The sequence below is a fragment of the Scyliorhinus canicula genome, chromosome 9 (assembly GCF_902713615.1).
Source record: "Scyliorhinus canicula chromosome 9, sScyCan1.1, whole genome shotgun sequence".
Classification (NCBI taxonomy): Eukaryota; Metazoa; Chordata; class Chondrichthyes; order Carcharhiniformes; family Scyliorhinidae; genus Scyliorhinus; species Scyliorhinus canicula.
The window spans coordinates 164,897,556-164,912,364 of NC_052154.1; the positions used below are offsets into that span (position 1 = coordinate 164,897,556).

General features: G+C 43.6%; 1 protein-coding gene across 1 annotated transcript in view; it reads left to right on the forward strand.

Moving 5' to 3' along the window:
• The first annotated feature begins 2,391 nt into the window (after nucleotides 1-2,391).
• Nucleotides 2,392-14,809, forward strand: part of rras2 (RAS related 2) — a 136,875-nt gene continuing 124,457 nt past the window's right edge. Inside the window, exon 1 of the mRNA XM_038808105.1 lies at nucleotides 2,392-2,575. Coding sequence (XP_038664033.1) covers nucleotides 2,474-2,575 — 102 coding nt within the window. The 5' untranslated portion in view covers nucleotides 2,392-2,473. The remainder of the gene's footprint in view (nucleotides 2,576-14,809) is intronic.

Consider the following 14,809-nt stretch of genomic DNA (forward strand, 5'->3'; position numbering starts at 1 on the left):
GGGGGAGCACTTCCTGCACATACGCAGTGTCAGATTTGCTGTCAGTGTTATCGTGTCAACTGGTGCAAAACAAGCGGTCTTGACACATACTACTGTGTAGTCCTTTCGCAAGTGCAAGTTTTTGTATCCACCTGACCCAGAATTTATCAACTGTTACTTCTGTAAAATATGCTTGCAATGATTTAGTGAATGCTGAAGAAATATAATCAGGACATTTTTGAGGTTTCCAACATCCAATGAACTTAGAGTCTGTGGAGCATTGATTGCAGTATTTTTTGGTGAAAATAAATTTAGAAATGTATTTTGAATATATCATTGAATCACAGAATTGCTACAGTGCAGAAGGGGGCCATGAGGCCCAACGTGTCTGCACCAACTCCCCGAGTGCTCCCCATAACCCTGCACATTCTCCCTTTTCAGCGAACAATGTAATTCCATTTGAATGACTCAGTCAACCCTGCCTCCACCACAATCTCAGGCAGCTTAATCCAGATCCCAACTACTCGCTGCCTGAAAAAGACTTTCCTTATGTCGCTACTGCTTCTTTTGCCAATTACTTTAAATCTGTGCCCTCTTGTTCTTGAATCTCTCAGGAGTGGAAATATTGCTTCCCTATCTAATCTGCCCAGACCCCTCAGACTGCAGAGCTGGACCTTCCAAATAGTGCCCCCGATCGGCCACGCGCCCGACCCTGACCACCCGCCCAAAATTAGCCCGGTGCCGTATAAGACCCCCTGCCCCTGACCATAGCGGCCGTGGACTGAGTCCACAGCTGCCACGCTAGTATCCCGACTGGCAGGACCACATTAGATCCACGCCATCGGGACTTCGGCCGGTCGGGGGTGGAGAATGGTGGGGCGGGCTTCCAACAATGGCCGTAGGTATGGGATACGCGGCGTGTGCTTTTCGGGGCCTGGAGAATCGGGGAACCGGCGCCGGACCCGATTTCGTGCGTGGAAATGGATTCTCTGCCCCAGCGCTGGCTGCGATTTTGGCGTCCGGGTGTGGAGAATTCAGCCCAAGAGATTTTGAGGGACTTGGCAGAGTGGATGCTGAAAGGGTGTTTCCCCTTTTGGGAGAAAGCTGGAACTGGTGGACATTGTTATTAGAGAAAGGTGGAAGCAGGGCCATCGACTATTTTTAAGGCAGAGATCGATAGATTTGCGAGTAACAAGGGAGTCAAAATTTATCAGCGGTAGGTAGCATGTGGAGTTGAGACCACAGTCATATCTGCCTTGATCTTATTGAGTGGTGGAGCATACTCAAGGGGCCAAATGGCCTACTCCTGCTTCTAATTTGTATGTTTGTGTGTCCCTATTAATAAAGCCTAGGCTCTGGCATGCTTTATTAACCCTGTTCTCAACCAATCTTGCCACCTTAGGCCCATATACTCCCAGGTCGCTCGGCTCCTGTGCTGTACCCTTTATTTTAACTTGTGTCTCCGTTTTATATCTACCAAAGTGAACAACATCATATTTCTCCGGCCGTCTGCCCATTGCCACTGATTTGCTAATGCCCTCTTGTCACAGAACCACCGAGTGCAGAAGAGTCCCTTCGGCCCATCCAGTCTGCACGTTCTGGTGAAAAACACCTCACCGACCTTACCCAATCCCAATTACCGGCCCACAGCCATGAATGTCACGACCTGCCAAGTGCTCACACAGGTACGTTTTAGTTAAAAGGCCTGTACCACCCTCCCAGGCAGTGCAAGTCAGACCACCACCACCGTCTGGGTGGAAAAAGGCTCATCCTCAAATTCCCCCTAAACCTCCTTGTTCCCTCACCTTGAACTTGTCTCCACCCCTCTCCCCTCCTTCTGACTGACCCTTCAGCCCATCCATCCCCTGCCTGAGGGTTCACAATGCCTTCCGAGCTTCTTGCTGGGTAAAATGCCGGCGAGGAAATGTAGTTTGGGTGGTGGGAGGGGAGTTCGTCCGCTGGACCGGGTGCAGCAAAGATGGACGGGCAGCAGGGGGTTAAAGGGGAAACGGGGGAGGGAGGGAGGAATAAAGGCGGAGCCCGCGGGCGCGCGCCTCACTGCGATTGTTGGACCGAGCGGCGGGGCGGGGCTAGAGTGCGCGCTCATCGCTGTCGACCTGATGAATATTCAGCCGATTGATTTGCATCTCATTATTATAATCTGTGACGAGCTCGAGGCAGGCAGGCGGCCGGCCGGCGGGCGGCCACCATTTGTAAGCGGCTCCCGCTGCCCCCACCTCGGCCGATCCCCCTGCGCCGGCTCCCCGCACCCACCTCAATGAGGAGCGGCCCTCACAGATTATCACCTCGTGCCATTCAGTAAAGTTTGTCGGCGTTGAAGTTTTTTTCTTTCTACCCGCGTCTCCCCCCCTCCCCTTTCCATTCCTCACCCCCTCCCCCCCCCCCCCCCATCCCTTTCCTCACCCCTCCCCCAACCCCCCTCAAAGCGGGATACACAGAGAGAGAAATCGCCCAGGCTCCAGGCCCGGTTACCATGGCAGCCGCCAAGGACGGAGTGGCCCAGGAGAAGTACAAGCTGGTGGTGGTGGGGGGCGGCGGCGTGGGCAAGAGCGCTCTCACCATCCAGTTCATCCAGGTCAGTGAGTGTGTGTGTGTGTGTGTGTTGTGCGCGGTGCCCGCTTTCCATCCAAACTAATCGACACCGGGGCTTCGGCCTAGCTGAATCGAGAGCCGAGATTGCGGCTGACCTGGGCTCCTCCCGCCGGGGAGGCTTGTCATTGAGAGACTGTGTGTGTGTGTGTGTGTGTGGGGCGTTTTTTTTTCATTGATGAGAGCCGTCTGTTGAATGATGGAGGGGGAGGTTTGATCGGGTACTGGATTCCTCCCTCCCTCACTCGCACTCACCCCCTTCCTCGTGTTCCCCCCTCCCGTTCTGCCCAGGTTGGCATCGGGCGCTGCACCATTTCGGCGCCCAACTAATGCCCAACTTTTTATTTTTTGGGTCGATCGGCGATTCTTGTGGGTTTAAGATTTTAAAACCGGTTGTTAAAAATACAGCAGCTTCCAACCTCTTCCCCCGACTCACTCCTTGGGGAACAACTATTTTTTTCAATGTTGTTTTTCTTTGGCTCTGATCCCGTGAGCGTTTCAATGCCCACACCCCTGCGACTCGTGTCTCCGTGTGAAAAATATAGTTTGCATGGAAATGTTTGTTGAAACTCCGTTTGATTTTCTTAAGATTTCGTTTTTTAACAAAAGAAACAGCCGATCGCGTAGTTCGTGCTGGGGCTGACACGGATCCCTTTAGTTGGTTTGCCTTTTTAATTTTAGTTAGGTTTTAACAATATCAGTAACGTTGAGGGAAGCTGGTACAATGATGACCTGTTTGACGCGAGCAGAAACTTTACAGATTGAGGAATCCGACCATAAAACCTCACTCACCAGGGCTCTCTCTTCATTTTCTCTGTGGCTCATATGCGATAAGCGCCGGGGGTTTCAGTACTGTCGTGATCTATCTAGATGCTGTCTCCTACCATTTCTTAACGTAAATAACTATCCCCCGTGTTCTTGGAGTTTTGACTTGAGGTTCTCCAGTGTGACTGCTGGAATTATATTTTCGTTTGACCCGATTGAAGAATATGTTTCCCTGTTTTTAAGAAGGAACGATCTTAAATTTTTTTAAATGCTGGAGGTGCCAAATGGCTTACGTTTCGAAGACTCTATTTGTTATGGGTGCCGAGCAAAATATATTTATGTTTTGTATCGATAAATTGTGATGTATTGTACCGTTTAAGCAGCTGCTACATTTCAACCACTATCTGCTTGCAACTGTCAACACTCTTCCAGCTGTCACTGACTATAGCCAGCATTCCACTTCCCTTGCAGCATTCTGAGTCAATATTTAACACTTAGTTTCTAAATTGCACCAGTTCGATGCTCTCGTGTATATTTTTTTAGATGCCCTCCGTAGGTTGTTGAGTGGAAAGAATATTGTCACAGGAGTGTTGCACTTGGAGGTGTTTTATGAAGACTGTTGTCAACAGAAAGTAATTTGACACAGTAGCTAGAATGTCTGTAACCTCTTACTAACTTACCAAGCACATTTTTTGAAGAAAGTTGAGTGAATAACATGCAACCATTTAATGGTATTCCATCACCAAATCTCTCACTCCCAGAAACCTGGATGTCACCATTGACCGGAAACTCAATTGGTCTGTTATACAAATGTTGTGGGTATTGGAACAGGTCGGAGACTAGATGGATATTCTGTAGCAAGTGGCTCACCTGATGACTCCCCAAAACCTCTCTACTACCAGAAGACCCCCAAAACCTCTCCACTACCAGAAGACACCGGTCAGGAGTGTGTTGGCATCCTCTCCAGTTGCTTGGATGAGTGCAGCTGCACCACACTTGAGAAACTCAACCATTCAGGACAGAGCAGACGTCCTTTATGGCAGCCAATTCATTACCTTAAACATCCACTCCGTCCATCATCAGCCCACAGTGCATAAAACAGCCGCACTCTACAAAATGCCGAGGCTTTTACAGCAGCACCTCGCAAACTTTCAACCTCTGCCACTGAGAGGAACAGGAGAATGGGACTATCAACACCTGAAAATTCCTCTTACAAATCTTATTATACTGACTTGCACATGGTTGTTGTCCCTTCCATCGTTGCATTGTGAGTACCATACAGTAATCTGGCTCATCACCACCTCTTTCGACAGAGAGGGATAGGTAATAAATGCTGGCCTTATTATTGACACCCATGACTCCATTTTCAAAAAGGAAGATGATTCGTAAACTTGCAGTGCTAATACTCCAGCTTGCTAGCAGTACATTCTGCACTTCATATGGAATAATGGGTCATCCAGATTAGCGGTGCCACAGGAAATCTGCTACTGTGTATTTAATATATTCTATAATGTATTAAGATGTCAATTTATATTCTTTTTATGATCCTGACAACACATTGCATATCTTGTCAGTGTCATTGTTTGCCCCTTTGTTCTTATGGTCACTTGGTTACTCTGCACCAGTGACATCAAGGTTTTCATTTTGTAGTCAACAGTGAAGCAATGGTGCTTGTCGCTTTTGTGTGATGATTAAAGATCAGTTTCAGCATGTTGACCTCTACACGGGGTATGATGTAAATAACACTGTCTCTTGATACTGCAAAGAATCTTTACTGAGACGAGCATAAGGCATATAAATTGGAAAATTTTAATTCAATGTAAAATGTGCAGAAGTCAAGAGAGATTAAGGGAGGGTGAGACAAAAAGTTTAAAAAAATCTCCAAAAGTAGTTAAAATTTGAAAGGATGAGACTCCACACTTAAAATAAACTTTGCGGTGGTGCATTTGTTTAGTTATTTAAAAAAAATGTTGACAACACTCATTCACTTACACATGAAGTCACAAAGCTCTTTTCTCCTTGTGTTTTAATGAAGAATCTCTTGCTGAGTTATGGAATAATGTAGCTTGCAGAGACGGGCAAAGCAAATTGGGCAGCACGAAAACTGAAATTAGTTAAACTAAGCATGTGCAAATGCTGGAAGTTGTTGCCTGACTTGCTCTGTAATAATTGTGAGCACTGTTAGCCTTGCTATTATTCTTACTGCAAAATTCCAGGCCGAGTATTGTAGACAATTTCATTGTTAACCAAAAATATCTTTGGGTTCAAATCTGACATTGCAGAGTGGTCACATTTTTGATGTGGGACAGTGATATTGTTGCAAACTGACAAAGATTTGCCTAATCATTTGTATTGGTTAGTGAGATTGATTCATTGACAATGGTCGCCATTTTGCTTTTGGAAATAAGTTGGCTTGGTTCAATGTTTATTGTTACCTGTAACAATGTATTTATGCTAGCAATTGGTGACATTACAGTTACTGCAATGCAAAGATGGCTTGGTTATTGGAGTCAACCTCTAGGAGAACAAAATGTTAAAATAATTTAGTTCTACGTATTATATTGTACATAAACTAATTCCATGGATTACATTGTATAGTTTTGAATCTGTTGTGTGGAGATAAAATGCAACATTTCAATACAAAATCTTTTCTTTTGTGAAAGCTAATAATAATCTTTATTGTCACATGGAGGCGTACAATAACACTGCAATGATGTTACCGTGAAAAGCCCCCAGTCGCCACATTAAGGCCTGGAACCTACAAGTCACTAATAGGCCATAATTACTCTGACCTCGCTAGCTATAATCATTTAGATTTCCCCTTTTAAGAGCAGTGACTTTTGAGTGGCAGGCCATGTTCAAAGCTCAAGATTGAAGCTCTTCTGCTCACCACACCCACCAGATATGTACAATTAAATGCCACAGGGTTTACATGTAATCTTTTTCTTGAAGGTTGTTGCAGAGCTTGGGGTTCTCGACCATTTTTATGTTTCTGACGCCCCCTTCCTGATGTTATAAAAATGTAAAGGAGCTGCAGTAGCAAAATTCATTTAAACATTAGTTCAACAGTAAATTAGTTAAAAAGTATTTCAACATATTGATCATTTTTGTTCCTTTTGCTGGTGCTAAGTACATTGAGGCTCAGCTGAAAGAAATGGGCACCTGACCGAGGCTTGGAGGGGAATGCAATGACGTGTTGCAGTTGCAAGCTCTCGTGTGCCTGTGTAAGTGGCGAAGTTCAGTTGCTGGCCAGTGGCTGAATCCAATTTAGTACTCCCAATGCTTCAAATTTAAAATTCTCATTGTTGTATTGATGGCCTTGTCCTTCCTATCTCTGTATCGATCACCAGCTTTAATAACCCACCACATGAGCTGCTTTCCTTCCAACTCTGGCCTCTTGTACACCCTGCTCCGGAACAGATAGATGAGTGGGGAGGTGGCACTGATGGGTTTGGGGGTACAAAGTGATTTAGACATGAGATGCAAATTTTAAACCTGCTGCTGGAAGCTGATGTAATCTCTGAAGGTGGGTAGAACTTGGTTTGGAATATGCTGCAACTGTGTTCAATGTTTAAAGAAAGATGATTCTGCAAAATCACACTCACCAATGGTATATGGTTAGGAAGTCAAAGTAATGCATCAGGGGCAAAGCAAACAATTGATTCTCCATTCCACATTAAATAAAAAAACCCTACCCCACTCCCCGGCTTTAATTATTATTTTAGTTTGGTGATTTTTTTACCCACTAAGAAATGCTGAAACTGTGTCAGCAATTTGTCCAGGCCTCATTACTGGCAGGCTTGGTAGACTCAGTTTTGTGTTCTTGGTCAAGTTGTTTTTCCAAAGACTGCTTGAACATAACAGCTGCATCTTTTGCAATGTTAGTGTTGATTTTAGCATCATGTGACAGATTTCTGGTGATTGTGGAGCCTAAAAGCATGAACTTGTCAACACCCTCCACCATCACATTGTCATACTGCCAATCAGAATTGACAATGTCCTGGACAATAACATTTGTCTTCCTGATGATTCTGTATTCATTACTTGAGCATCCAGAATGTGAGGGCCTTTGACCAGAAGCAGTACAGAAAAGTAAATTTCTAATTTCTTTAAAATGCCTGTGGATACTGCAGTTTTTAAGAATATTAGTTTGAAAAGGACTTTTCAGAGTTCGCATCAATAGCGAAAGGGTCAGTTGCAATTTTCCTAGATAATAAATGTGTCCATGTGACCTGGAAGCATTACCAATAGGAAGGAAGTTAAGCGGTGTGGCTGGCAGACAGAAAAGGGAGCTACAAACAGGACAGCTGGAGGGTGAAGGCCCAGATGCAGACATGAGAAAGCAGACAGAGACAAAGAAGAATATGCTGAACTCTTGCGTGGAAAAGAAGCAAATTACTCTCTTGAAGAGGTCAGTTTTTCTGTTTGCCACGAATGGAGACATGTGCTCTTTGGAGGTACTGTGGAAGCTGGCTCAAATGTCCAAAATAGGAACAGCTTTGTGAATAGCTTGGAGACACTGACAGCTGGGTGTTTTCCTGGATCTGCCTGAACCAGTGTGTTGGCCAGTTGAAAAAGAGCTCTGGAAGCTACACCATCAGGACTGTCATGACTCCAGGAAATAGAAGTGTGCCTTACTGATGATGATCGTGCCCATGAAACGGAGTTGAAAACTATTTGTCAGATAGGATTCCTGATCTATCCTGTGTGAATAACGGACAGCACACCATGATGGAACTGTGTAACCACGTAGTGCAATACATGCTAACTGGGTTTATTTGTGTTTGTGTAAGATGTGTTTTTGTTGTTGACTACTTTGTGAAATTTACCTTTTTTTTATTTGACGCATCATTTGCTTGTTGGTTCCGAATCAATCTGGTTAAACTAAAACTACAAAAAGTGGAGGCTTGGTAATTGCTTAATTTGGGGTCATTCAATAAGTTTTGTTTTTGTTTATGGTTGTCCCATGTTGATCCTAACTATAGCCCCCTGGAATAGAGAATTCCAAAGATTCACAGCCCTAGAATGTAGAAATCTCTTGTCTTAACTCTGGAAGGTAACGCCTTTCTACTTCTGCACCATGCTTTTCTTTGTTTGCTTGAATGGAAGGAAAGATGCAAGTAGGCAGATGCAGAGTTGGAACTTTGATCTCCGTAATGTGGTGAATTAAAAAAAGTTGTCACATTCGGTAAGTTTAAAATGTTTGAAGACAGTAGTCTGCTAGAGCTGTGATTAAAAGTGAGCCATGATGTGGAGATGCCGGCGTTGGACTGGAGTGAGCACAGTAAGAAGTCTTACAACACCAGGTTAAAGTCCAACAGGTTTGTTTCAAATCAGTAGCTTTCGGAGCACTGCTCTTTCCTCAGGTGAAGTAATCTAAAAGTGAAGTAATCTAATTTTGCAGGGCAAGTGTTTACTAATAGATATTAAAAGCCATTTCATCTGTTTGCGAATAGAGCTCATGTAATGTAAAAGTTTAAACCAGATCAAGGCACATCTTGTAACAAGGGGACAAAGGAATGCTATGTGCTTTGAGTGTAGCTAATGGGAGGGGCTAGGTCTGTCTGTCAAAGTTCTCGAAGATGAGCAACAGGTTTACACCTGGGTCTTTTTTAACAAAAAAAAGGTTTCTCTCCAAGGGCTTTGCACCAAGATAAGCACATAAAACCCATTTGTCAACCTTATGCATAAGTGGTATTTTGAAATATATGGGTTGCTTAATTGGAATGTAGAGGCAGGATTCAGGAAGCAAGTTAAAATGTTGTAACTGTTGACTATAAAGCTATTTTTTTCCCATGTTCTTAATTCTGTGTTCGAATTAAAGTTTTTTTGACATAAAAGCTGTCCACTGATCAGTGTTATCACTCCTGTGGTGCAGTAACATTTTCTCACTTTTACCAAATGCAAATAGTTAGGTTCTAGTCTGGGATTTTAACCAAAATTGGGGTTCCGGTCCAGGTCCATAACAGTAAGTTTAAGAACAAATTCAGATGATTAAATCTTGCCTCCATTGGAGAAAATTGTTTTGAGTTGATATAGATACTTGATTGGCATGGAAAGAAGTACAAGAACTATTTGTAGTACTGTTTACACAGTACAGGAAGAGTCCAACATTTGGTTCACGAGTACATGTAAAACTAATGATGGATTGATGCTGAGCTCAATGATGGATTGATGCTGAGCTCAATTGATGGATTGATGCTGACCTCAATTGAAGACCTGAAGGCTCATTTATAATACTTCTAAAACAGTTAGACATGGACCATGTTATGTTACTGCAAAAGATGTAACGTTACATGGATTAAAGCGTCGTCCTTCATATTCCTGCCAGGTGCAAGTTTGAACTGAACCTAAAGCTCTTGGGGTATCTCAAATGTAGTCTCACCCTCTTTGATCTCTTGGGCTGTCCTTGCATATTATGCTTCAGTTTGCAGTTCAATGATCTGAGTCGTAGAATTACTTAGTTGATTACCTGAATTCCCTCAAAAGAGAGGTATTATTAATTTGGATGCAAAATCTGTGCATGAACATTTAACACAAAATTGAATCAATTTCATTCTTGGTTTTATTTGTGATCTAACTCCAATTCCTTTGAGTTTTCATGTTCAGTTTCTGAAAGATGTCTATTGTGTGGCGGAACAAGCTGTCATTTGGTAGTACATAAATTGAGTACTGCTTGAAAAAAATGTTGTCAAAGCTTTTTATCTTTCACTCGTCAAGACAATTCGCAAGTATACTAAATTTAAAAGGGAACAAAAATTTACACTTGATAAGAGAGTGCTGATTGGTTGACAAGTGGACTCTGAAACAGACACCAGGAGAATGCACCATTTTAAGATGTTCTGCCCATCACAAAAGTGAGCAACGTGGTTTATGCATTTCAATGCCAGTGTGATGCAAGTATGTAAGCCGCACAACCCAAAGACCGGTAGATCACAGCAAAAAACATTTCCCTTTCGCTGTTTGCAACAGGCATGGTACCAACCATGCACATCCCTCGCCTATAAAACAGTGTGAATTCACAAAGCATTTGCTAAGCCATCTTGTGTGCTGCAAATTATGCGGCCAATCTACTTTTTAAAAAAAAAAGTAATTTTATTAAGAGCTGCCAATCTATATAAGTACATCATATGCAAGCCCAACTAATAACCTTGTGTGCTAGAAGCTACATATATAGTTTTGGTGATGAGGGCATCCTTTTGGTCTCTGGGTCAGACTATGACAGTTTATGATGTCCTCACTGGAAATAAGACCAAAACATCTGTAGTCAAGACTGGAGTCAAGTGGTGATGTCATTGCCCCCACCCTTTTTCTCCATCTTCATCGCCACCATCCTTCAGCTTGTCAAGGGCAGGCTTCCCAGTGGAGTGGACATTGTCTACAGGATGGACACAACATTTGCAACCTCATCCAGGTGAAATTCAAGAAGAAAACAACCCCTCTAACTTCAGTCTGCAGATATTGCCATCTTCACTCAGAATCTCCAAGCCTGACACCTTTAGGGAAGCATACAAAAGAATCTGTCTCAGCTTCAACCTCAAGAAGACTAGTTATTTACTAACATGCCCCAGGGCAAGATCTGGTCTCCCTCCAAGATCAATAGAGAAGCCCGACCAACATTTCCCGTACCCGGGGAGCCACCTCTCTAAGGCTGACAGCGATGCAGAGATCCAACATTGTACCCAATTCACGAGTGTCTCCTTCAGACGCGCAAGGATGAGAGTCTTTGTTGAAAGTGGCATCTGTGCTGATGCCAAGATCCTCGTGTACAAGGCAGTCTTCTATATGGCCCAGAAAATTGGATACATATAGACACCCCCTGGAGAGGTACCATCAACACTGTCTCAGATGGAGTCTCTGCATCAGCTCTGATGAACTACTAATATCCAGTGCCCTTGAGGGAGCCAAGAGCACCAGCATAGAGGCCATGTTCATCAGAAACCAACTCTGCTGGGCCGGCTATGTGCTTATGATGTCAGAGCCCCGACTGCCAAAGCAAATTTTTTTTGCCCAGCTCAAGGAACACTTCTGAACAAGTAGAGGAAAAAAGAAGTGCTTCAAAAATATTCCTGAAGGTACCTCCAGAAATGCAACATCAACGTCAATGCCTGGGAGACCCTTTGCTCAGAAGAGACCTCGTTAGAGGAACCTCTTGATTAAAGGGACACAATTCCTCAAGGGTACCAACAGAGCCTGAGAAAAATAGTGAGTCCAAAGACCAATCCCTCCTTCCAGAAATACCTGTCAATTTTGCGGTTGAAAATGCGGCTCAAGGATAGGGCCCCTCAGCCATGCAAGAATCCTTGACCAGTAATACGGAGCTTCTTATGTGAATAGTCGTAGTCATTAGTGAGTGATCGCCGAAGAAGAAGCTACAAATTATGCTGGCAATCCAACCACATGCAAGCCTCACTTAAACCTTATGTGCTAGAAGCTACATACATTGCTGCGCTGGGCCCTGTACTTTGCAGGCAGAACATGTACACATTGCGTCTGTTTCAATTAAACAACATGGGCGACAGGCAGTCTCCGGTTCATTCCCCTGGGCAATTCTTCATCCAAACAGTCAACCTGCCTGGTTTGAATTTTAACAAAGCTTGGCAGTTAATTTGTGCATTCTCCATGACAGCAGCACCTCAACCAATTAAGAGTGCACTTGCACCAACCAATCAACACTCTCTCTTGACTCATGAAGGATAAATTGTTCTTCACTGTTATATTTGATATTTTTAAGCCTTTTTGTACTGTACAATAAATGAAAACAAACGGCAATGTATATAATTTTGAAAATGCCAATAAAAAGATAAAAAAAGACATTTCCTACTCTTGTGCATTGTCCTTATGAGTGCAAGATGAAAAGCTTTAGCGGATATATTTTTTCAGCAATACAAATAAGTATCAAAGAAGTTTGCACATATTTAATGTTTTTTCAAGACCTCTGAATACCCCAGTCATAGTTTAAAGTGTCCATAAACTGCAATGATAAGGTGCTGGTTGAAGGGTAAATATTGGCCAGGAGGTGTTGACTGAAGGATAAGTATTGATCAGGAAACCCTATCTTTCATTTGCAATATTAATTAAAGTGTATTGGCTGTGGTTGAATCAATTATTGTGCATTATCTATCTCTTGTACTGAAAATTACTTGACCATATTTAAAATATTATGCATGATTCTGGTCACCCCACTTGCAAAAGTACTTGAAAATGTTCAGTGTATTTAGGATGAGTCTCACACTTTAGTTTCTTAGTTACAAGAATAGCATTGACTTAAAATTTCACGCCCCACCGATAACGTGGGTGCCAACTGCGTAGCTCCAGGCACAATTTTGTATAACTGGTCTTAAGTTTCACTTTTTCTTTATAGGAGCAAGCACTTGTTAAAAGCTGTTGATTGTCCTTTTTTAAAATTTAGAGTACCAATAAATTGTTTCCAATTAAGGGACAATTTAGCGTGGTCAATCCATCTACCCTGCACATCTTTTAGGTGTGGGGGCGAAACCCACGCAAACACGGGGGAGAATGTGCCAACTCCACATGAACAGTGACTCAGAGCCGGGATCGAACCTGGGACCTCGGCGACGTGAGACAGCAGTGCTAACCACTGCGCCACCGTGCTGCCCAAGATTCTGTCTTTTCCTTCCAGTTTCTCTATCTGGGAATAGGATTGAATGTTTTTTAATTTTTCTAATTAAGGGGCAATTTAGCGTGGCTAGTCCACCTACCCTGCACATCTTTGCATCTACATGGGTCTCACCCCCACAACCCAATGTGCAAACTCCACATGGGCAGTGACCCGTGTCCGTGATCGAACGCGGGTCCTTGGTGCCGTGAGGCAGCAGTGCTAACCACTGTGCCACCGAGCAGCCCTGGGACTGATTGTTATAAGTTTAAGTGTATGCGGAGGTGAGCACATTCTTGTCAGGAACATTTGTAATCATGTTTCCTTGGAGTGGGTATTTGTTGGTATTAGATGGTATTTGTTGAAGATAGTAAGCAAAGTAATCTTTATTAGTGTCTCCAGTAGACTTACATTAACACTGTAGTGAAGTTACTGTGAAAATCCCCCAGTTTCCACACTCAAGCACCTGAAGGAGAATTCAGAATGTCCAAATCGCCTAACAGCACGTCTTTCAGGACTTGTGGGAGGAAACCAGCGTACCAGCAGGAAATCCATGAAGACATAGGGAGAACGTGCAGACTCTGGACAGTGACCCAATCCGGGAATCGAACCCGGTCCCTGGCGCTGTGAAGCAACAGTGCTAACCACTGTGCTACCTTGTCATCCAATGTGTGTATGTAGGCATTCAGTTGGTGGGAGAGCAGGGTAAAATCTGATTTGGGGTAGATTTGTGCATTGACCTAATAGGTGCTTGATCGGCTTCAACAGTGTAATTTGTGGAGAACCACAGAATTACCGCCCTGTCTGCCAGATCCTATATTGATCATGTATTGAAGACAAGCTTCCCCAATATAACTTTGTGCTTTGTAAAACAAAAGTTCCATATTTAATTGAGGTGTGCAGAAGATCAGCTGAATGAAAAGTGGCCTTGTTTTCAGTTCCGTTGTTTAGTATTCTTGCAGTGAATATGCAGAGATACTACATATCTGTAGGTCAGGGTTTTTTACACCCATACTAGTTAAAATCTCTGTTAAGTAAGACTGACATTGTAAGCTTAACTGAAGTAGCATCTCATAAAGAAAGTGACATTTGTTTTAATAAAAGGTCTTGTGTGGGTAGTGTTGCTCGTTCTGGGTGAGTGTGCTTAACACTCGATTTTGCTCTGTTTCGTTACTTAGCTCTGGAGTCGCCAGGTATCGTTAAGATACCACCACAAGTTTCAAGGTCAAGTTCAAAGCAATAAAACCATACACCAATTAGTAAGTTCAAACAAATGAGTTTATTATAGTACAATTATAATCTACTCATGCACACGCCAAGATGATTAAACTATTCCTACCACTATATAAACCAATACTTATCTTAAAGGAACTGCCGGATCAGGGGACAAGGCCTCTTGCTCTGCACTGAGTCCGCAGACTTTAGGTTGGTACGGGTTAAAAAGGGGTCAGGAGTGTCTATCTCTGGTAGCGATCGTTGGGAGACACTTACTTGCTGGCGGCTGCTGTCCCAAACCTCTCCTCACTCTCGGTCAAGGTCTTTGGTAAAAGCTGGTCGAGAGGGCTGGTCAAGAAGAACAAACTAAGTTTGGGACCTGTCTTTTATAGGTCCTAGGGCTTCGCGCCCTTTTGGGCGGACCCTCTATCTGCTGGGAATCAATTGGGTTTCTTCCCAATCGATTTGTTTGAATCGCCCCAATACTGAGGCTGTCCCTCGGCTACTGGGCGGGCCTTCAGTTGCTTTGTCTTCGAACCCCGCTGGTGCCGGGGTGTCTGGTATCTTATACAATGTTGCAATCACTTCCCTATTTGTGTCCATTGTCCCTGGGATCGTCCC